Source organism: Lichenostomus cassidix, chromosome 13 (genome assembly GCF_008360975.1).
Source record: "Lichenostomus cassidix isolate B80296 chromosome 13, HeHo_3.0, whole genome shotgun sequence".
Classification (NCBI taxonomy): domain Eukaryota; kingdom Metazoa; phylum Chordata; class Aves; order Passeriformes; family Meliphagidae; genus Lichenostomus; species Lichenostomus cassidix.
The window spans coordinates 17,099,859-17,123,536 of NC_139494.1; the positions used below are offsets into that span (position 1 = coordinate 17,099,859).

A 23,678-nucleotide genomic window follows, 5' to 3' on the forward strand; every position below is an offset into this window, starting at 1 on the left:
TCCCTGGAAGACTTTCCCGCAGAGTGTGTGAAGCTGAGGTGCAAACTTTCCAGTGATGTCAAACTTGAAATTGCTTCGAGTGCTTGAGTGGATGCACTGGGAGGCAAGGCAAGAGCCTCTGAAGAAGTCATGAGCCCAGAGAAGATGTAAATGGCAGCACAGCTGATTCACTACATGTCAAGTGCTGTGGAGAAGTCTTCGGCAGCAGCTTCTCGGGTGCTTTTGAATTAATTACCCTGCTGGTGTGCAGAGCTCTGGTATTTGGCAGCCCAGGCACATTTCCTCTGTGGCTGCTTAAATCAGTCAGGCTCAAATCACTGAGGTGAGTCTGCTCTAACACAAAATAGTTCAACTGGTGGATGACAGCCGATGCACCTGGGAGTAAATCATCCTCCTAAGTACAATTGCTTGAACCATTTTCGGGAGCATGGGTTTTATACATGTCATGGGCTGTGGTCTGGGATGCCAGGGAGGAGAAGAGGAACAGAAGCAGCTGGTGCAGTATCTGCTGCTGGTCCCAGTGCAGACTCTGGTTGTGCTTGCTGGACATTGCTGCTCTCCAGTGGCCACAGTCTGTCCCAGTGGCCTCATCACTCTTTTTTGGGGTGCTCTGGATCTCTTTACACACTGGGGGAGAAATGATGTGGAGCAGGAGCAGAGGCTGAGTTCCCCTGTCAGGGCATTACAGTCCTTCCATTTTTTTTAAGCAAGTTGCTTCCTCCCAAGATTGGAAAGAAAAACAATTTTGACAGCACCCCAGAGAGCCTGGAGAGCACAGGGCAGAGGAAAGGAGCCCCATCCCTCCTGGGACTCATTTGTAAATGTCCCTGTGATTTTTAAATATGATATTTCCTAAGCCACCCGCCTGATTTCTAAATCCTGGGGGAGACTGGCAGAAGACAAGCTCTGCCAGATGCTGTGTGCTGGCCCAAGGGGCATGGCATTGGGAAGCTACTGAGCAAAGTATCCCAGCATTTGGACTCAGGCTGGAGTAGCTGATTCCAGACAAATTGTGGCTAAGAAAACCCAGGTTTCCAGCCCTTTGTGTCCTCCCAGGGATGAGATCCACTTGTATCTTTTCCCTTCCAACAGTCACCTGCCAGCCTGAACATCTTCTCTACTCAATGGATCAGCTTTTCAGGTCATTCAAAAGCTGATGCTTGCTAAGATTAAAAAAAGCCCAACAATGGGCTGAGAGATGCTGTTTGATTATGCCTGAATTTTTTTCTCTCCCCTCCTCCAAAGATCATCACGAGCTCTGGTTCATTTGCTTTTGGGAAGAGCACAGGGTGGAAAGTGCCAGATCAGGGGAAAGGCTCATCACATGTTATTGTCAGCACAGCACTGGAAATATCACTCACCAATCAATCAGCCCCTTGATGCACAGGGCACTGCCCCATGGCCCCTCTGGAGCAGCAGTCAGGACATGTGGTCCCACTTCAGGACCTGAGGAGCAGAACAAGCAGATGAAAAGAGAACAGGCTGTCCTGCTTGGATGCACTTGGGAATGAGCTCTGTCAAGGGCTCCTTCACTGATGGGCTAATTTCAGTGCTAATGATCAGCAGCTCAGCACAGAGCAGGGCCGTGGTTTGCAGTCTTGTCCATGTTGGACACTCCAGCCAATATTTAGGCACCCCAGGAGTGGCTCTGTGGGGTCCCATGGGTAGCTCTGAGCTCACTGTGACCCTGATGGGGACACTCCAACTTCTGACTGCAGCTCCAGCATGCACAGCACAGGCTGCCTCTGCATTGTCCTCTGCCGAGGGAGAGCAGGTCCTGGCAGGGACTGGTCCCTGCTGCAGAGCTGGAGGGACCAGATTTGGCTGCAGAGTGGCTACATGATGGGAGCACAGCTCTGCTGGTCACTGCCTGGCCTCATTGGCACTGAGACTGACTGAAAATATAGTTATTTGTCACTGAGCAAGCTCTCATACCCACACTCCCTTCTGAGCCAGCTCCTGTGGGTCTGTGAGGTGGTGGCTGATGCCTGGCACAGGAATGTCACCCAGCAAGGACACCTCACTCCCATTCCAGGTGCTGCTGGCCCGATCCAAACCCCACTGGGGAGCAGATCAAAATCTCCAGTGTGACTCAGGCACAGAACTCATCACCTCTCTCCTACATGAGGCAGTCCCACGCTGTCCCAAGGTGTCCTTGAGCTCTCCTCCAGAGGGACACAGAGCATCTGCTTGCAGCCACTCTCCTGGGACTGGGATCCCACCTGCCGTCTCATGAGGGGATTTTTCACTTTAAAACTTCTTAAGAAAATTCAGACATGTGGGACCTGCCTCCCCTCAGCTGGGAGACAAAAATGGTCTCAGTCCAGAAGGGAAGAAAGGAGTGCTCTGTGTTCACCTAAGCACAGAACTGCTGCAGCCATGAGGTGTGGCAGGTGACAGCATTCCTTGGGTGAGGAAGTGGTGTGCCATGCTCCTGGGGAACTCCTGGGCTGTGGTTCCATCTCAGGACAGCATGTGACATCCATGTGACAGCTCAACCATGCTCCAGCTGTGGCCCACAGATGTTTACAGTATTCTTTCCCAAGAATAGCCCCTAAACTCCCCCCAGACCTCCAGCCTTTAGGAAGAGGTGGTGGTGCTTTGTGCTTAATAACCCAAAGGATTTTTCTTCCATGAATTCATCCAGTTCCTGTTTAATGCTTTGCGTCTGTCACATCCTGTGGCGAGGAGCTCCATGGTTTAACTATACGTTGCACCAAGAACCACTTCCTTTTCCTTGTTCCAAACTTCCCTGCAGGTAGTTTCGTTTGGAGTTTGTACTCCTGCAGGGGCAGAGCTGGTGAATAATCACCCCTCCATGCCCTCACATGCCTCCCAAGGCAGGGCAGCTCTCTATCACACCTCCCTCATCCCTTCTCCTAGCCACGATGCCATTCCTCATGCAGAGGCTGCTGCAGAGCTTGGGGCATTCCTGCTTCCCTTCTCTGAGCCTCTTCCACATCCCTCTGGAGACAAGGAAACGGGGAGAGCTGCAGGCAGCATCCTCAGCGTGGGCACAGCAGCAGCTCACACAGTGCCAGCGCTTCCTTTCTCATCCTCTGCTTCTTCCCTACTCACTTCCAACAGTCGATTTTCTGCTTTCTCTGCTCCAGGCGTTTTGGAAACACCATTTAACACAACCCCCAAGATTCCCTTGCTGGGAGGGGATGCACCAGTCAGAGCCCATCGCTGGGCTACCAGTGTTAGACTGGATTTTAATGTGTTTTCTCTGCTTTTTCCTGAGTTCCCTCGGTGACTTTGCAGTCCCACTCAAGCTCAGGGACATGGACTCAGCAGCTCCTTGTCTGCTCTGCCCTGAAGAGCTCGGTGTTTGTGCCAAACATGGTCACTTTGCTGGCCCTGCCCTTTTCCAGATAATTTGTGGACATTCAATGGTTCCCCACAGGTAACATCCCTCTGCTGTGAAAACAAACCCTTTATTTCAGCCCTTCCTTTCCTGCCTGTAACAACTGCTCTGCTTGGCAGGTTTTTCCTCTCTTCCTTCATGTCCCTGAGGGGCTCTGGTGGGAGGTCTGGCCGGACATTTCACAAAAGAGGTTTCCTTCCCCAGTCCTTGAAGGATGGCCCCTCCTTGGCCAAGGACAGGAGCCAGGCTTGGCAGAGGGGACAAGGCTGGTGGCTCCCAGCACCACAGCCTGGGGAGGAGACCTGGAGCTGGGGTGTGGGCTGGTGAGTCAGGGCGGCTGCAAGAGCTGGGATCTCATTAATAATGGAGACCCATTAATAATGGAGATGTCCCTCTGACACTGCAGTCATCCTGTGGCTGGAGGGAAGAGGATGAAGCAATGGCTGCTGACACAAGGGGAGCTCTGCTCTCAGCAGAAGCTGTTGATGGTCAGAATAACCTCAGTCAGGCGCTGCCTCTTTGGCAGGAAGCTCCACATTGCCAGAGCTGGGAGAGTCCCACAGGTATGGGGATACTGAGCTGTCCCCAAGCTGAGCTGCCAGAGCTCAGTGCCACCAGAACTGGGATTCCTTTTACATCATTTTCAATTCCATCATTTTATATTCCATGGCATGAGCTGCTGGGGTTTTTCCACAACAAACTCCTCCCCAGTAAAACACCCTCCTTGCTATGGTGTGACGTGTTGAGGAGAGGAGGACGTGTGGGCAACGCCATGAGCTGGTCCTGCAGCCTCTCTGCTGCTGCTGAGGCTCCAGGGACCTCTGCAGATCTCCTTCCCCCTCAGCCTCTTCTCATCCCTTCAGCCACATCTCCCTGTCTTCTCAGCCTTGGCATCAGGCAGCCCCACCAGTCCCAGTTCTCCGAAGCCTCTGGTGATTATTTGTTCCAAAATGGAGGAGGACCCAGGGATTCTGCTGCTCCCATGGGAAAGCTCTTGGCCATGAACGTCCCCAGCCTGTAGCACAAAGCTCAGGGCTGCCCACCCCTGCCCTCCTTCCCAGCAGGATGTGGAGCTGGTGACCTGCAAGGTCTTTGGTTTAGGTGTCCTCACCGTGCTGTGAGACCCAGCTGAGCCCCCTGGGTTGGGTTTCAGCCTCCAGCAGTGAAACAAACCCAGTGATTCCCTCAAGGGGCGGCTGTGTCTTGCCTGTGGCAGAGAGACAAGCCCTGTCCTGGCACAGGCATTCCTGGATGCGTCAGTGGGAAAATGGAAGGGGAATTGCACAGGGACTGGCTTGGCAGCTTGAAGGGGCTCTCGCCTCCCTCCCAGCCCTCATTTCTCTCTGAAGCAAGAGAACTGAGCTCCTGCATGTCGCCCGCGCAGGCAGCAGCTCCTGCTGTGTCTCCAGAATAACCACTCCTGCAGGAATTTGCCTGGAGGAGCTGGTGGGACTCCAGAGGTGTCTGACCCCAAATGAGGTGACTCCCGAGGGGATTTGCCTCTGCTTTGCTTCTCACGTCCTCACCTCGCACAGGAGAGCAGCAGCACCTGGGGGTGGTGTGGGCAGGGGGTGCCTGGGGTGCCCACAGGGAGGAGGAGGAGCTCACGTGGAGCTCCAGCTCCATGGGTGGGTGGTTGTGATGACGTGGCAGGAGCAGAAATCCTACAAAGTCAGGCAGGGGGGAGATGTTGGTTGGATCGGTGGAAATGAGTAATCAGCAGAAGCCACCAGAATTTTCTGAACTCTTCTTGCTTTCCTCACATCTTCTTACGTCTTTGCTGCAGGCAGAAGGTCCTCAGTGGGGTACCTTGTAGGACGCTTTGAGCAAGGAGTGTTGTCACTGGCACTGCCCCATAATAGGGTTTGGGTGGCCCTGTGTGGGGCTAGATTGGCCTGGAAACATTTGTCCTTCCTCCCACAGCTGCAGGATGCTGCAGACACCTCTATCTCTGCCTGCATTCCTGCCCAGGTGCCCATGGACTGTGCACACCTTGGCATCCTGCATGCCCGTCCTGAGAGAGCAGCTTCCTCTCTCAGAGCAGAAATATGGATATCTCAGGATTCAGTGCCCTCACACCAGCCTCTGGCTTTCTCCTTGAGCTGTTGTCACCACCAGCTGGCTCAGCTGGCAACAGGGTCTTGGGACAAATGGATGACAGGCCCAGAGTCACCAGCCCTGGGAGAGAAAGGGGGATGTTGGGGTAGGGAAAGCAAGGCGAGGCAGCAGAGCAGAGAGGGAAGGACCACAGAGGCTGGTGGATGTGAAGCTTCAACCACAAAAACCTGGATACAGGAAGCTTGTGCTGCTGCAGCCTCAGAGAGGCTGAGAGGGGCTGAAGCCTCCATCAAGGAGGCCTGTGCAAGGCCCATAAATAACCCTCTTGGGAATAAAGAGCTGACTCTTCATTTATTCTGCCTGGATCAAATCCTATCTGCTTATTTTTAGGCTGTGCTCTGCCTCGTGGTGCAGGCACATGGCTGGAGCTGTGCCTCCACCCAGACCACTGGAGCTGACACCATTTCCACCTGCCTGGGAGCCCTGGCTGAGTACCTGGATGGGATTATCCTGACCAGGCAGGCACAGCCCTCCTTCCCTCTTAAGCACATTGGCTGGGAAGGGAAGAAGGAAGAGGAAGGAATGACACCTCTGTGGTGTTTCAGGAGCTGCTCATGCTGATGGCGAGCTCAGCAGAACGAAAACCTTTAATTTCACAGGCTTTTTCCTCCTTTCCAGCAGCTGGACCTACCCTGCCTTGCCCAGCACACACAGGCAGTGGGGCTGCAGGCAAAGTCCACTTCCGAGCCCTGCCGTGTGGGAGGAAGTTTTGTGATTAGGACGCACCTGTGAGCACATTCTTGAGCTGCTATTTTTCTGCCCGTGTTTTCTTTTCCATCGTGAATGGCTGATAATGTCCTGTGCTCACCAAGTCCTTTCCAGACGGGAAAGAAACCCAAAGAACAGTAATAATGGAAGAGATTAAATAGAGGAAATGTAACTTTCCTGTGTAAACCTGCTGTCGGGAGAGGAACCCCCGCCTGCTGTTATTAGGCAGAGCCTGAGCTGGTGTGCTTTGCATGGCTGGAAGCTGTGTTTATTTTCTGAGCAAGCCCTGTTTAATTCAAAGCTTGTCTGGTGTGTTCCCAGAGAGCCCCCTGACGGCTTTAGCTTTCATCCAAATATCCTGAGCCTTAACATTTGGAAAAGGCAAAACAGCAAAAGGTTTTCCAGGAGCCAGCAGGTTCAGGGTGAGCTGTAGGGTGGCAATAACCCCTTTCCGGGGTGAGGTGATGCCTTCTGCCCTGGGCTGCTGGGCAGACAAATGTTCCTGTTTCCCATCCACCTCCCTATTCCTGAGGCTTTCACCACATCCTATTTTGAGCCTCAGAATCATCATCAGGTGTTTCTTCAGCCTCTGGACCGAGGCTGTGCTCATCACACAAGGAGTGTCACAGGGGATCAAGTCCCACCAGCTGCATGGGGTTGGTTTTTTCCCTTCAACACTGCCAGGAAAAGGTGGCAGAGCGCTCCTGCTGTGGCAGTGGGTGTGAAGAGGGCCGGGCAGTGCTGTGGAGGTGGCTCACCCTTGCTCTGTAAGGAACATTTTTCAATGGGGTTGCACAAAGCTGGCTCTGTTGCAGGAGAAGCCAGTCCTGCCAGCCTGCATGGCATCACAGTCCCACACTTGGTCCCGCACACGGTCCCCCGGGAGATCCCACTCCCTGCCACGGCGTGCCAGGTTTGTGTTGGCAGGGTGGGAGCACACCCAGCAAGGTGACAGTGCCAGGACTGCCAGGGGACAGCCCACCCTGCTGGAACACTTCGGCCTGGCTTCACCTGAGCACAGCCCTGGGACACAAACCCTTGTGCTCGACCAGCCGGCGCCTGTTTGTTTTCCTGGTGTAAGGAGAGCCGGCCAGGGCAGCCAGCCTGCTCTCACGCCTCCTGGGGAGCCCTGGAGCGGTGACAGCTCTGTCACACTGCCCCCGGTGCTCCCTGAGCCACCCAGGTGAGGCGAGTGGAGCCACAGCCCCAGCCCAGGGCTGGACGGGAGGTGTGCGGTGCCAGCAGCAGGGCGGGAAGGAAACAGCTCGTGCTGGGGAAAAGAGCTGTCAGGAAGGAGGACAAGCCCATCCTGCAAGGAACTCCCTGGAGCCAGGCTATCCAGCCTCTGAAAAACTGGACTGGAATGGGAAAAATGCCTGAGGGAACACCCGTGGTGTGAGCTGGCCGGGGTGGAGCTGGCGCTGCGATGCTGTCCTGGTCCTGCTGTGCTGGTCCAGTGGGATGAAGGTGCTGGGTGAGGAGGGAGCACTGCCGAGATTCCCTCGTGGTTCCTGTCCTGGATCATCCACAACGTGCTGATAGAAGCAAAGCAGCTGTGATATGTTTTGATGGCTTTGTTGGACATGGCAGTAAGCAATGAGTCACTGAGAAACTCCGAGTCCTTTTTGCAGTGACGCTTTTTGCACAGTGTGTGTCAGCCCGGAAAAACCCAGGTGCTGCCATCCCCTCCCTGCGGTCAGGACAAGGCTGAGCTCCCAGCGGGACTGGCCAAGGATCAGCCTCTCCCTTCTCAATAGCTTGTTTATTATAAGGATGCAAACACCTCACCAAGCAAAAAACCAACTTCATGCCAAGTGGCCACTGACTCCCAATGCCCTAATTTTGGCAACTACTTCCTCGCCTATATTTTCATTTCTCTTTTCCCCGTCCCCTTTCCCGTGGCTGAGCAGCCGGTAAGGGACGGCAGAGTAGAGGGGCAGTGCTGGGGACATGTCTGTCCTTGGGATAGCACCGCGGGAATCCTCCGCGTTTGTGGGTGGGCTTTGGGAACACCAGGGCATCACCGGGGCTGCACATCAGAGCCGCAGCACGGCCACGGCGACACCGGGGACCTGTCTCTGTTATTCGCGGCAGGGGTGAGGCGGTGTGTCGCCTTCTCTCCCGGTGTGTCCCCTGCTCCCCCGGTGTGTCCCCCGCTCTCCAGCACAGCGCACCGGGGGTTGCCCCGCACGGTAGAAGGACCGGGGACCGATCCAGACGCGGGCCCGGCGCTGTCAGCCAGGAGCCCGTGCCGGTTCCCGGTGCCGGCGGGGGCGGTGCGCTCGGGGCCAGCCGGTGCCAGCCGGGCCAGCCGCCAGCCCCCCCGCCCGCCGGGCGTGCGCAGGGACCGCCCCGCCGAGCTGCGACCGACCGGCTGCGGCTGCCGCGGGCCGGGACCGGCGGGGCCGAGCCCCCTGGGTGGGATCAGCCCCGCTCGGGATCATCCCCTGCTGGAGATCATCCCCGGCTCGGGATCCCCCCGTGCAGCCCGCGGCGGCTGCGGTGTCACCGCCCGCAGCAGCGGCAGCGCGGCCGGGCACGGCGACCTGCGCAACGCCGCTCGGCAGGTAAGAGCCGCGCCCGGGGCTTTCGGGGGGCAGAGGCGAGGCTGGGCTGGCTGAGGAGCCGGGTGACACCCCTGGGGTGCGGTGGGAGCCGCGGGCAAGGAGCCGGCGACCTGTGCGCGGGGGTCGGGGAGGGCCGGGCCGGTCTCCGCCTTACGGACAGGGATGCCCGGAGCCCCGCGTTACGGACAGGGATGTTCAGAGCCCCCCGTTACGGACAGGGATGCTCAGAGCCCCCCTTTAAGGACAGGAAGCCCCCCCCGTTACGGACAGGGATGCTGGTAGTCGCCGAGGCAGCAGTGACAGCTCAAATGCGGGAAGCTGCCTGGGAAGGGACGCTGGGTAAACGAAACCTGCTCCTGCGCTGTCTGCCTGGTCCAACGCTGCCCAGAGATGCTGCGTTTTCGTTTTGCACAGTTCCCTTTCCCCGCTGAGGTCTCAGGCCAGGGGGGTGAGGAGAGGCAACGAGGTTGCTCCAGCCTGGGGAAACCCTCCAGGGCAGCTGTGTGCTCTGGGGATGCTGCTGCAGGGACCAGGGACACCCCAATGGCATGCCCTGAGCTGCAGGGCATCCCTCCAGGGCTCGGGGGCTGTCTCAGATCAAGGCTTTCCTTGCAGCCTTTCCCCTGAATAAGGATTTTGCTGTCACCCCAGGCAGAGGACACTGAGTTTGTCCGACAGTCCTTGATGGGAGCCCTTCTGCCTGGACACCTCAGAAGCACCCAGGGAGCTGCAGAAAAGTCTCCTACTCCCCAAGTCCCATGGCAGCCAGTGCCATGCGACAGGCAGGGGAGGCAGCCAAGTCGCAGAGGGCAGGGATGACAGCTGGCAGGGTGACGTACCCCAATGCCATCTCGCTTTGCTCCCTGTGCCAAGCCCAGCTCTCCTCCAGCACAGCAGTGGGCGTGTGCCAGGAGGCGATTTTGGCCCTGCCCACGGCTCTCAGCTGCATCAGCCACTTGTTGCTGGAGCTCCTGGGAACAGGGAGAGGGGCTGCAGCCTCCACGGTGGGCACCTGGCGTGGTGCAGGCTGGCTGTGGAGGCTGGCACTGGCTGGGCAAGCTGGGCAGGGCAAAGGTAGTGCTGCTGCTTGTGCCATCTGGCTTTTATCCTGCCAGGCCACCTCTGCCTCGCCTTTGCTGTTCACCTCCTCCTCCGCAGGCAGGCGGGAGCCTGGCAGCATTCCTGCCCCCGGCTGGGGTCTGGAGCCAGCCCAGCTGTGCCTGTGCTGCTGTGGGCTGTGCCATGCCTCTCTCTCAAGGCCTTCCTGCTAGAAACCAAGCACTGTTCGTGATGCTCTGCGAGCTGCTCCATCCTCCCTGGTATCAGTTCGAGCAGAGCATGTTTCCTGAGAAGAAAACGTCAGGAATCCGCTCAGATTTTCCACAGCAGAGAGGAGAGAGGAGCCTGCTGTGCCACACAGTGCGCTGGCATTGTGTACCAGGGACTGCCAGGGCATCTGGCAGAGGCGTCAGCAGCTCTGCCCACTTCTCCCCCCCTCCCAGTGGCTTTTAAAGCAGCTCTCACTGTCACAGAAACATCTCTTGTTCAAGCACTGCAGAGCCACTCTTTGTACTTTGAACAGGACCCTTGAACAGCAGGCAAGGCGACAGGCGCCGACAGCCAAGGCAGGGAGGGAACAGCAAGGAGCTGGAGCAGGGGTGGCAAACCAGTCCCTGCACAGTCCCAGAGCTGGGTGGGAGCTGCCAGGCCCCTGCTGGCACCTGGGGGCCTCCTTGCCTGCACCCCAGTCCCACACGGGGTTTGGGCATGTGTGTGTGGCAAGTCCCTGCCTGCCACACGTGGGTGTCAGCAGCCAGCCTGCTCCTGCCTCGCAGCACTTTATGGTTTTGTTGTTCTGGAGTGTCATCCGTGCCATGCTTGGGGGCTGAGTGTCCCTGGGGATGTGCTGTGGGGTGCCATGGGCACAGGGTGGGCAGCACGGGCACTGAGCTGGGTTGGGCACCCAGCACCAGTCCCAGGGCTGCCGTTGCCACCCCTGCAGAGTCCTGCTGAGATGGCGAGCGCAGAGCCCGACACCGAGGATGCAGCCGAGGCTGAGGAGGCCATCTATGAGGAGATGCCCTGTGACAAGATGGAGCTGAGCCAGCGCCTGGCTGTGGAGGAGCTCATCACCACCGAGGCCAGCTATGTCCACAACATCCAGCTCTGCGTGTCGGACATCCGGGAACACCTCCAGAAGAAGCAGGTGACATGGGCTACCCCTGCCCAGGGGCTGGGGACAGGAGGGTGAATCTGGTTAGAGCTCTGAGGTGCCCAAATCAATGCAGGGAGGTCACCTTCCACCTTCCTGGGCTCCCCCTGATCTGCCAAGGTCTGGGGGTGGATGGACATTGGGTCTAACCCTGTACAGCCATCCTATGGCTTTAACCCTATTGTGCCTGGGAGCACAGCCAGCTCTCAGCATTCCCAAAGCCTCCTGAAACAGCATTGCTCCAGCTGCTGGGGTGTCCCCTGGGCAGATGGAAGGTCACCAGGAGAGCCCCTAAAACACATGGTCCATCTCTGATGTGTTTGGCTTAGCCTGGGGCATCTTTGTTCCCTTCAGCTGCCTCAGCTTGACCTGGAAGGACTCTTCTCTAACACCGACGACATCCTCCATGTCTCCCGGCGGTTTCTGAAGGGTCTGGAGGCTGTAGCCACGCAGGGGCAGGAACAGCTGATCAGCATCAGTAAGTGGTGCAGTGCCAATGGCCAATGCCCACCCATGAGGGGTGTGTGCCAGCCCAGCCCCTCTGCCCTGACACCTCCTGCCCCTGCCTTGGCTCTGGGAAGAGCTGGTGCCACCACGGGACAAGGGTGGCCTGCCCAGCCTGCAGACAGTGATGGGGACAGCACCACCTCAGCAGGGTGCTCAGGGGGCAGAGCACTGCCCTGGCACACTTGGCTGGCATTGCTCTGCTGGCTTCTCCCTTCCTGCAGGCTGGGGAGAAACCCCTGCCTTCCTCTGAGGCCGCAGGGAAGGACACAGTGGTGTCACTGTCCTTCCCAGGCACCCTGTTCCAGGAGTTCAAGGAGGAGATGGAGACTGTCTACAAGATCTACTGTGCCAGCTATGACCACGCCCTGCAGCTGGTGGAGAGCTACCGCAGGGACCCCCGGCTGCAGCAGGAGATCCTGGACACCCTGAATGCCACCGTGTAGGTCCCTGCAGCTGAACCACCACCTCCCTGTCCCTCTTTCACATCCTTTCTTCTCTCTGGATGAGCTGCCTGCATGGATCTGTGTCACCAGGCTGGCTGTCATATTGCCACTACCTTTGTGGCATTTCCTGGTGTAATCCTGGCAGCCTGTCCTGGATATTTGGGGCAGCTTGGTTCCTAATTTTTTATGGTGGACCCCAAAATAAGGGATGGGTGGCATCCACAGCTGCTGCCTCCCCCAAGGGAAGCCACATGCTCCCCACATGGACCAGAGAGGCACAGGCTGGCCCTGGGGAACTTGAACTCTCAGGGGTTCACAACCAGAACCCCCACAACTTCTGGGCATCTCTCTCCCCAAAACACTCCCAGAGAAGCCATGGGGAGCAGCAGGGCAGGAAGGCAGCCCTGCACACCAACCCTGAGCCATTCCCTTTCCATCAGGCCTCACACAGGCGCCTCAGACCTCAGCTTCTTCCTGGTGATGCCGGTGCAGAGGGTCACCAAATACCCTCTGCTGCTGGGGAAGATCCTGGAGAACACCCCGAGCAGTGCCAGTGCCCACTCAGCCCTGCAGGGAGCAGTTCGTGCCATGACCCAGGTCAATGCCAACATCAACGAGTACAAACGGCGCCGGGAAGTGGGTGAGTGGTCAGGAATTCGGTGTGGGTGGGGGGCACAGCACCCAGCCCGACCCCAGTGTTCTCCTTGGCACTAATTCCCACTTAAATCCGTTCAAAGCTTTCCTGCCCTCCACCCATCGTGCCGCAGACTCGTGCAGGCAACTCCTGGAACTGCTCTGGTCCTGTAAATGCCACTCTGGGCAAGACCTGCAGGCTGCAAGAGCAGGGTGGCATGGGGGGGGCTGAGGACAGAACCAGTCTGTCCACATTCCTGGGGCTGGAGAACAGGGAATAACAATCCTGCCCTTGGGATAGGAGAAATCAGGCTCCCCACAGGTGGGAGCTCACCCTTGTTTTTGGTTTGCCTACTTTTCCTTTCCTCCTTTAATGCGGTTTGTGCTTATCCTGTCGATCAGCCCTCGTGCTGCTCACCTTCACTGCCTGCTCAGCCATGAAGTCTCCTCTTCTGATCTTTTTTTCTCCCCCCCATTTTGTGTCCTCCCACCCGAGGCAGCAACCAAATACAACAAGGCCGAGCACCTGACGCTGCGGGACCGCCTGGCGCGCCTCAACACGCACTCCATCGCCAAGAAAACCACGCGCCTCAGCCGCCTGCTCATGCACGAGGCTGGCATCGTGGCCAAGGTGGGCAGCAGTCACCCCCTGCCTGCACCCCGGGACCTGCTGCCACTCCTTGGGTCGTTTCTGGGGCTTTTTGCTGCTCCTGAAACACCTCGATGGCAGAATGGGGTGGGGTGGCTGATGTTGACTCCTGGTCCTCCATCAGCCCAAGGCTCAGTGGGACAGGAGGGATGCAGGGACACACCTCACTGCCCACCCTGGAGCATTGCAGGGCAGCAATGCTTTGGCCCCCGAAGGACCTACAGGATCCTCAGGCCCCCCAGCAAAAGGAAAGACACCCCAGTGTTGCCCAGCACCGAGAGCCTTGTTACTGCCTGCACCCCTGCACCAATGCTTTGACCCCTTTCCAGGTTCATGGAGCCCCTCAGGGTCTCTCCTGCCTGTCCCCAGCCCTGTGAGCTCCAGGCTGCTGTTTCAGCCCCCAGTGATGGCCACCAGCTCTGCCCACGTTGGTGACAAGCTGCCTGTTCCCTTGCAGACAGAGGACAAGGAATATGACGACCTGGAAGAGAAGTTCCAGTGTGTGGCATCCAGCGTGGCCACGCTGAAGGAGAACGTGGCATCCTACCTGGGCCATTTGGAGGTAAAACCCTGACCACTGGACAGGGACTGAACCCATCCAGGTCTCAAGAGCTGTTCCTTGGGATTGTAGAACATTTCCAAGCCCTGTGGACACCAGCAGCTGTTGGGGATGTTCAGGGATTTGCAGCTCAGCTGAAGTGTGCTGTTGTGTCAGGGAGTTGCACAACATCCAAGGATTGCTCAGGTCCAGGGGAGCTTAAACCAAAGCTGAGGCTTTGATAACGCTGTCTGAGCTGGTGTCATTTGAGAATAATCTGTCCTTAAACTTATCATTATTTCAAGGTCTTCAATGATTGAAAAGGCCGGGTGTTGTTCAGCCTGGGAATTCTCGCTTTAATAATGTGTGTAAGGCAGAAATGTGCCCAGATCAGTCCTGACAACAAATTTCCCTTCTGAAATCACCTGGGTCAGCAGCTGCTATGATTTTCTCATGGAAATCCCTCGGGGCATCTGACGGAAATGAAAGTCTGAGTGCTGGCAAAACACGCAATCCCCAGACACAGCATTATCAGGAAAGCCTCGGGAAATGGCCGAGAGTTCAGCAGCAATTCCTGGGCTGGAAAGACCTTGTCAGGAAAAGATTGCCAAGGGCTCCCCACTCAGGATTGGGAATGAGCTAAGGGAGTGTGATGTTCCTCCCTTCCAGGCGTTCCTGCTGCCCACCCCACAGCGGTGTGACCTGCAGATGGACGAGGGACCTGCCCTGCAGTACCGCCGCCTCTCAGAGCACCTCCAGAGCACTGTTTTCCCAGAGTTTGTGAGTGTTCCCTCCCTGCACATCTCCTGCAGCTCAATCACCTTCTGTCAGGGCACAGAGAGGACCCCAGAGCAGTATCCTCACAGTCCCCCAGAGCAGAGCAGAGCCAGCAGCAAATAACAGCATCCATCTGGAATTCCTGGCACCTGAATGAGGGATCAGCTCCAGGGTCCAGGGAAGAATGGAGGACAGGGACAGAGACAGAGCTACAACAGCTCCAGACCCCATCCAGGGCTGGGATGAGCCCCAGTATCTCACGGATGCATCCAGGATCTGGGTTACCCACAGGGAGACAGGGGAAGAATCAGGAGCACCCCAGGCGGGGGCAGAGGGCCCTGAAATGGGCTCTGGGCAGGGATGTGGGGACAGAGCCAGCTGAGACTGCTCTGGGCCACTAAAGGGTCTTGCCCAGCTGTTTCCATGGAGCACAAGTTTGGAATTGTGTCGGGCATGACTGCTCCCTTCCAAGGGTTTGCTTGGGTTGGCATCCTGTGTGCCCTCAGGGACAGATGTCCCAGGTGCTCCCCACTCCACACAAGCCCCTCAGCAGACCCCAAACCTGTTCCCCCCTGCCCCTGTGCAGGCAGCTGGTCCTGTCTGGGGGGCTCACGTAGAAACTGGGGTTCTCTCACCCCACAGAAGCAGCGTTTGGACAGGCTGGTGTGGCAGCCCCTGAGCAGCCTCTCAGACATGCTGGAGGGACCCCAGCAGCTGGTCAAGAAGCGCCTGGACAAGCTGCTGGACTACGAGGAGATCCAGGAGAGGAAGAGCGAGATGGGCAGCGTGAGCTACGACGAGGAGGCAGCCATGAACACCTACCTGGCCATCAACGACCTGCTGGTGGCTGAGCTCCCCCAGTTCAACCAGGTGGCTGTGCAGCTCCTGGGGCAGATCCTGCGCTCCTTCAGCGCCCTGCAGCTGGACTTGGCTGCCCAGGTGCTGCACCAGGCAGAGAAGGAGCTGGAGCAGGTGAGTGAGACCCCTCAGGCACACGAGCTGAGCCAGACCTGCCTTCTTCAGCCTTGGGAGATCTCACAGACATCAGGGCACTGATGTCCCTTCAGCCGCTTCTTCAGGCTTACAACAACAGCTTTTGAAGGGTTTAAATTTTCCCCAGATGCTAGAGATACCTTGCTGATGTTCTGGGCTAAGCAAAACGAACAGACCCTTGCAGGCACAGCTCCCTGTCGAGCATTTGTAAGGATCTCTCCTCGTCCCTGCCGGGGGAAAGCCGAATTTTCTCTTCTGCACTGGCAGGAACTGTCCTGCTTCCTGGTAATTTATTGATGTGCTGCAGCCTGAGAGATCAGTGTGAACTCTGAGCTCCTGAGAGCTCTGTGCCAGCAAGGCAAGGAGGACAAAGGCAGCTCCTGGCCTGGGGAACAGCCTCCCTCAACCCATCCCCTGGGAGCTGCCTCCCTGAACTCCTCACTGCTTGGGACTCTGCAGCCTGATGTTTGTAAATATGGAGAGTGTGGGCTGTCAAAAGCCCTGGGTGGAGCACAGCCCTGGCCTGAGCCAGGAGCAGGAGGAGAAAAAGGTGCAGCTCAAAGCCAGAGAGGGGCAGCCTTGATCCCATGTGTGAGGTGAATTTAGTGGCCAGGTCTGTTCTCCTGCTTTCTCACCCCTTTTCATCCTCCTGCTTCTCTTCTGACTCTGCCCAGAGCTGCTCCTCTCTCAGGGCCCTCCCTGACCCCAGTCTGTCCCCACAGCTGCCCCATGGCCACATGGCCCTGCCCAGCTTCTGGAAGGTGGTGGAAGATGCCCTGCAGCAGTCGGGTGCTCAGCTCCGTTCCTTCTGCCAGGCCTTTGAGACTGTCACACCGAGCCCTGGGACACAGGTAGGGCTGCACAGGGCATGTCTGAGGCCAGCTGGATAAAGAGAGACTGGGCTGTGGTTTCCCAGTGCAGAAAATCCCCTTGGGGGGGAGGCTGGCTCAGAATGTGGCCCGGGGAGTTGCCACAGTATTTCCCCCAAGCCTCTGACAGCAGCTGGCTGGAAATAACCAGGGATGGAACAGCTCAGCTGTGCTGTCAGTGTTGTGGACACTCATCCCAAACCTGGGGGGAGAGCAGAGAGTGTGAAGGAGTTTAACCCTTAACCTCTCCCTGGGATGTGAGCCGCAGAAAGGAGAGCAGGAATACCTGGGGGACCTCAGTCCCCTGTGTGTCTCATCAAATGCTTCCCTGTCTCTTGCTCCCCTTCAGCCTCTGACCCCTGCTGAGGAGAGGAAGGTCCTTTCCCTTGTGAGCAAGCACGGCCCAGACAAGCTTTACCAAGTGACCAGCAACATCAGTGGCAGCAAGGACCTGGACCTGACCTTGCTGAGGGGACAGATCGTGGCTCTGCTGCAGAGCTCAGACACCAAGGGCAACACGAGCAGGTGGCTGGTGGATGCTGGAGGTACTGTGAGCACTGTGGGCAGCCTCACCCTGCCTTGGCACCAGGGCCAGATTCACCTGAATAATTTCCTTTTCCTGGATGAAACAGCAGACAGCATGGTCTCCTGGGTTTTCCCTTCCAGGCTTTGCTCAGCCCAAACCCACCTCAGCCTTGCCATCAGCTGTCAGGTTCAGGTTTCCTGATTCATTCCCCAAAGGAGCACTCGTGAAGTGTTGTGGCTGGGAAAGGAGAATCTGTGCACACAGAAACAGAAGGAATTCTTTTTTTGGGGAGGGATTTCTCCTGGGTATCCCCTGGTGATGGACTAGTTTGAGCAGGGCTGCTGTGCCCTACCAGACATCACCCAAAGAGTCATTCCTGTTTTCTCCAGGCAGTCCTGCATGTGCCAGGCAGCAGGGCCCTGTGACCAGTGTGTGTCCATGTCCTGCAGGTCCCCGAGGCTTTGTTCCTGCTGCAAAACTCCAGCCCTATAGCCCGGTGCAAGTCCAGCAGCCTGGGATCCAGGACCTGCTGAGCCTGGAGAGTGACACAGAGAGGAGACATTCCTATGCATTCCCTGAAGCTCCCAGGCCCCAGGTGGCCACCTTCACGCCAACATTCCAGGTGAGAGTGGGGAACATCCCCAGGGCCATTCCTAGCCATCCCACCAGCTCTGTGCCAGGCCTTGTGTGGGTGGGAAGGTGGACCTGTTCTTCCAGGTGTCCTCCTAGCTGGGACCAGGGTGGACAGAGCAAGAGGACTGTCCTTGGTGGGTCCCCAGTTCCTCAATCCACGGCACTACTGCACTGCAGTTGGAATGGCCTGTCCTGCCACATCCTTCCCCCCTTGACTCCCAAATCCAGCAAGAGCTTCCTCCCTCCTTCCCTGCTTTCCACAGGTGGTGGCTGGCTTCTCCTTCACAGCCAGGAGCCCCCAGGAGGTGACCATCCAGGCAGGGCAGCCCGTGGTGGTGCTGGAGCCCCACGACAAGAAGGGCAGCACGGAGTGGAGCCTGGTGGAGGTGAATGGTCAGAGGGGCTACGTGCCCTCCAGCTACCTGGTGACTGTCCCCGTGCAGGACCCCGCAGGCTGGAGCTTGCCCATATGAGTGTGGCACAGTGAGGGCACAGGATGGGAACAGCCAGCTTGGCACCTGAGCACACCTCACAGGAGATGCTGCAGGGAGGCAGCCCTGGGCTGGGAAGGTGGTGGGAGGCACCTGGGGGACACGGCCCAGGGACAAGGGCACGAGGATGGCACTTGGGTGGCATCTTTTGACGGGAGATGTGAGGGTGCCATGTCCAGTGTGAGTGTTGGCACAAAGCAAAGCAGCAGCAGGCAGTGAGGGAGGGCAGGTGGCTGCAGTTATCCAGGGATTTGCTGAAATCCCTGGCAGTGACAAATGTGTCCTGGGGGTGATGAGGCAGCATTGTCCCTGGTTAGAGAAGGAGTGAGCAGCAAAGATGCAGTGCTGCAGAGGGGTCCTCAGCCAGGCACGGGGCACCTGGGCACCTGGGCACTGAGCACTTGAGCACTGGGCAGCTGGGCACCTGAACACCTGGGCACATGAGCACCTGAGCACCTGGGCATTTGGGCCCTGGGCAGATGGGCACTGGGCAGCTGAATACCTGAAAAACTGGGCACCTGAGAATTTGGGTACCTGGGCACCTGGGCACCTGAGTTCCTGAGTAACTGGGTACCTGGGCACCTGAGAATTTGGGTACCCGGGCACCTGAGTGCCTGAGACACCGGGTACCTGGGCACCTGAAAACTCGGGTACCTGGGCACCTGAGCCCGCGGTCACTGCGCCCCTGTGGCAGTGCTAGGCTGCACTGCTCCTCGTGGCCGCCAGAGGGAGCCCCGCACCAGCTGGCAGTGCCGCTCGCACTGGTGTGGGACTGCGGGGGACAGCCGGGGTGACACCGCTCGGGGGACACACACAGTTTGTCCCGGCTCCCGGTGCTCCCGGGACCCGCCGTCCCCCTGCGACATCCCCAGCGGGCTGACAGAGGTCCCATGCAAGAGGATTTTGAGAGAATCAATCCTGACCTAAGGCTCGGTTTGAGAATGAGGACTCATTCCCTCCCACCGTTCCCGAGGTGTCCCAGCCCCGTGCCTCAGTTTCCCCGTGGCTGCACTGTTAGGACATGCTGATGGGGATGAGGTGGGCAGGGAAGCCTTGACACGATGCCAGGGGGGATTCAGGAGCCCCGGGGCTGGCAGCGCACGCTGCCCATCCCTCACCCGCCGTGGGCAGTGCAGCACCCGCCCGGCGTCGTCCCGGCTGCGCTGGGCTGCTGGCGCTGCCCGCATCAAAGGTGCCCATGCCGGCTGGCGAGCGCTGGCACGCTGTGCCCTGCCCTGCCCGGGGCGAGCAGCACGCCCGGCCTGGCCACCCACGGGCTCGCCGCGGGCTGCCCAGTGCGGCCGTGGCTGCGGGCTGGGCAGCGGGGCAGGGTGGCACACCTTGTGCGGGTGCCAGGCGGGTGGGGACAGCCCTAGGCACGGCTCTGTGTGTCCCACGTGTGGGGCTGGGCTCTTGAGGCAGAGCTGCTGTGGGGCTCATCCTGTGTGCCTGGAGCTGGGGGGAGGCTGGGCAGCCACCTCTGCCCAGGTGACACTGAAAACACTGAGGAAATGCTCATTTCAAAACCTGGGAGGGGACAGCAGTGCCAGAGCTGGGGATGCATCCCGGGGATGCTCCCCGCCTGGGGAAAGGCTGATGGGTTCCTCAGGATGGGAAAATGGGTAGGTTTGGGGACAAGGATCATTGAGCACAGGCTGGGTGTCAGGCTTGCCGACCCAGCCCAGCCCTGCGGCCACAGCTCACACCTCCAGCTCGCTGCAGATGGCTCCTCGGGATTTTTCCGTTCCTAATCAAATCACATCAGGTCGGGTTTCCCTCCCGAGTCACCTTCCTGCCAGCTCCGTGGGGTGCACTAGCGATCAGCCCTGTGCCAGGAGATGGCAGCAGTCGGGCGGCAGCTCGGGCAGGTCCTGCTCCACAGCCCTCCCGAGCCTGAGACCCTTCAGAGGGGTGACGGTGACAGTGGGACAAGGAGTGCTGAGAGACTGCTGCTGCCTGGGCCCTGATCTTCCCACTGCAAGGAGATCTGGGGTGGTCAGGGCTTGATAGAACATTCAGCAGAGGGTGGTTTCTGCCAGGAGGAGGGAAATGAGCTCATGTGGCTCTGCCAGTCTTTGGATCTGAAGGGGTGAACTGGGCTCTGCGGTTTCCCCCAGTCCTGCTGCCAGCCTCGATGGCCAGGGGACATTCCCCAGGGGTCTGTCCCCAGGACATGGCCTGGTACTGCAGGACATGGGTGCCTACATCCCTTCTTCTCCCCTGCTTTCACCCAAACTCATCTCACTGCAGCTGCCCTGGGCTTGGAAATGCCCTCGGAGTCACCGGAGGGCACGGGGCTCTTCCAGCCCAAACAGGAGGGGTGATAAAGGGCACAAGTGTGCCTTTAAATAGCCTCTCAAGGACAGGCTCTCCCGGGAGGAATGCTCTGGCTGGCCCGGTGGAACATGCCTGTGGCTGGGGGCACGGGGGGACAGCTGGGCACGGCCGGCTGCTCGCCAGGAGGGCAGGTCAAGGTTAGGCACGGCTCTGGCCAGGTGCCACCGTGCCATGGCTTGGCACCGGGGCGGCAGAGCCGTGCAAACAGGGAAATGAATGCCAGGCCAGGGCTTTGCCGTGCCCGGGGCTGATCTGGAGGTGGCAGCGGAGCCAGGCAGGTGCTGCTGCCTACGACCTGCCCGCCAGCCCGCGCGGAATTTGGCAGCGGCACAGCCTGGCGGCCGGAGCAGCCTTCGGGGCAGCTCCGGTTGTCCCGGAGCGGCTGCTGCACTCCTGTCCGGGCTGATTCATATCCTGGACGTGCAGGCATTTGGATATTGTCCACCCGCGGGGTGTGACAGCGCACGGCTGTGTCCCCAAGGCACGGGGTGCCAGCCCGGCCACGTGCCGGGAGCAGGACGGGGCAGCTCCGGCTCTGCTCTGCGCGGCTGCTGCTCCCTGGGGACACAGAGCACATCCCAGCTGGAGACCCCGGGGTGGCAGGACGATGGCTGAGTGCCCAGGTATCCATGTGCCCTTTGGCTCTGCTGGGGCACCCTGGGGACACAGAGATGTTAGAGAAAGCAGCTGCCAGGGCAGCTCCAAGCCCAGGCTCCCAATCCTGGACCTTAGCATGGATGCAGAATGGGAGAGGGGAAGAGTGGGGAGCCAGGAGGAGCTGGGTGGCTGCCCTGGGCTGAAGGGCACAGCCAGCCCGAGTGCCTTTAGGCACGGAGCTCGAGTTCCCCCGCTGCCAGGCTGGGCTGCTCCGAGCAGAGCCAGCCTGTTCTGCACTGCTCCCAGCCACCTGCCCAAGTGCAGCAGCAAGGTGGCCCACGAGGAGCAGCCCGAGCCCCCGGGCACCCCGGCTGGCCCCTCGTGTGCCAGGCGGGACCAGCGCGGCCCCAGCCAGGGCTGAGCCCCGCGGCGAGCGGAGCGGGGCCGCGCAGCAGGAGGGGAGGTGTGAGCAGCAGCGCTCGCTCCAGGCTGGTGCAGCTGGCACCTGAATTGTCTAATAAAGTGTGAAATTGCTTTCATGCTCTGCTACCTTTGCTGAGCTGGACCGTCATTACGGCCCCCCCTCGCCGCCCGCACCGGCTGCCGCCGCGCCGCGCTGTCACCGCAGGAGCTCCGCGCCGCAGCCCTGCCCGCTGTGCCGGGGGTGCTGCGGGTCCCCAGCGTCCCCTCCCTGCCTCTGAGCCCCTCCGCAGTGCCCACGCCGTGTAAAGCACCAACCGCATCACCGCCACGGGGCTGCTGTCCCTCTGCCCCATCCCATGGGATGCCCCGGGGGCGCAGGGATCAGCTCAGGTCCCTGCCCTGCCCTGCGGCGTGCCGCTGCCAAAGCCCGGCCCTTGGCCAGCAGATAGAGCTCCATCCGGCCTGCCCGGAGCCGCCCCGGGCCCTGCTGAGGCAGCGCAGAGCTGCCACCTTGGCGGGGACAGAGGGACAGCCCGGCCATCCTCGCCGGTGGGTGACGAATTGCTGCTGAGCCACCTGGCTGTGCACAGAAACTGTTCTCCACCTCTAATAACAATAATCAATCATCCTGCTCTGGGCAGGGGATGAGGAAGGCTTTCCAGGGCTGGGGATCTGGCGGGGGGATTTGGATGGGGAGGCTCCCCTGAGGGGACACAGAAGTCTCAGGTCCAGCGGTGGCTTTTGTCCTGCACTGTCCACCAGGAGGGTAAGCCATGACCAGGTACACCCTGCCAGGGGAGGTGCCAGCTCCTCGGGGCTGTGCAAATCGTGATTTTGGAGGGAAAAGCAGCTGGGAGTCCATGGGGCACAGGGTGTTCCCTGCTCCAGAGGGTCCCACGTGTTCCCATGCCAAAGGAGCTGCTGAGTGAGGCCCACGAAAAGGAGTTGCTTTTGGGATTTCTGCAGGGCTCAGGATACTTTGCCCCAGGGGAGTGGTGCCACGTTTTTCCGGCTAGTGATAAAGTTAAACCCTTGATCTGGTTAAAGATTCAGCCCACAAGGCAAGCCTGGGTAGGACAGCAATGCTGTTAGTGGCACCAGCTTGGTGACACTTTCCCAGGCAGAGGGGACTGACCTCTCACCTGTGACTCAGCCTGGCTCTTGGAGCTCATTCCTGCAGCCAGATCCCACATCAGATCACATTCCCAGAGCCAGACCCCACTGTCAGAGCACATCCCTGCGTGGGACAGACACCCCTGGCCATGGCTCCCCCCAAAAGGGCCACCAGCTGAGAGTCAAGAGCCATTCCAAAGCCTTCTCCTTGCATCAGGCACAGAAGGCAGAAAGACTGCTTCATTCCCATCTCACCTCCTCACTGCCCAGAGCCACCCCACAGAATCATGGAAGTATGGAACGGTTTGGGTTGGAAGGGATCTCAAAGAAAATGCAGTTCCACCCCCTGTCCAGCCTGGCTTTGGACACTTCCAAGGATCCAGGGGCACCCACAGCTCCTCTGGGCACCCTGTGCCAGTGCCGCCCCACCCTCACAAGGAAAACAATTCCTAATATCTAATCCAACCCCACTCTCTGTCAGTTCGAAACCATTCCCCTCGTCCTGTCACTGCTGGAGAAAACCAGCCCCTGGGAGCAGCCAGGCGAGTGCACCCTAACCCAGCAGCATTCCCGAGCCCTCCTTCATTAGCATTCCTCCTCTCCCAGCCTGCACAGCCTGCTCCCGACGCCCCAAGTGTTAATTGAATTACTTCCCCCAGAACTACCAATGCTTTAGGGACTGGAGCATCTGCACACACCGCGGGCAGCCTGCTCCGTGCCTTCCCGTGGGATGTGCCAGATGCAGGGAAGAAGGAAAACAGAGCAAACAATGACAAGGCCAGCTTGGTGAGGAGGTGAAAATGTCCCCACGGCAAGGACTCACGGAATGAAGGGGATGGAGTCCTGTCAGGAGCCCCGAGTGCTGTGGGAACCCCTTGGCAAGGTCTGGAAGCACCCAGAGGGGTTTGGAAACATCCTGCTGCCCTCCAGCCCTCGCTGTTTCAGGCACTCCATGCAGCCCATCAAGCCAGCGGGACTATTGCTGCATCTCTGCCCGAAGGAGGGGATTTGTGGGTCTAAATTTGCCTCTCTCAGGCTGCTCCCGGCGGGAGCTACAAGCTGCAGACACGAAGCCTTTTGTGAGCCCAGCCGCATCCCGGCTGGGATTTACCTAAAACAGCCCCAGGGAGGAACGGCTGGGCGGGGATGTGGGGGGAGAGGGAGGGAGGCTGCCTGG

General features: G+C 59.0%; 1 protein-coding gene across 1 annotated transcript; it reads left to right on the forward strand.

Moving 5' to 3' along the window:
* The first annotated feature begins 8,525 nt into the window (after positions 1-8,525).
* On the forward strand, positions 8,526-18,013 carry ARHGEF37 (Rho guanine nucleotide exchange factor 37). The gene is made up of 13 exons (XM_085074038.1): positions 8,526-8,760; positions 10,763-10,966; positions 11,327-11,450; positions 11,771-11,918; positions 12,363-12,562; positions 13,056-13,186; positions 13,662-13,766; positions 14,412-14,522; positions 15,162-15,491; positions 16,235-16,363; positions 16,731-16,926; positions 17,357-17,529; positions 17,804-18,013. Exons 2-13 carry the CDS (start codon positions 10,775-10,777, stop codon positions 18,011-18,013), a joined length of 2,049 nt encoding a protein of 682 aa, XP_084930164.1. The 5' UTR covers positions 8,526-8,760; positions 10,763-10,774.
* Positions 18,014-23,678: the final 5,665 nt, after the last annotated feature.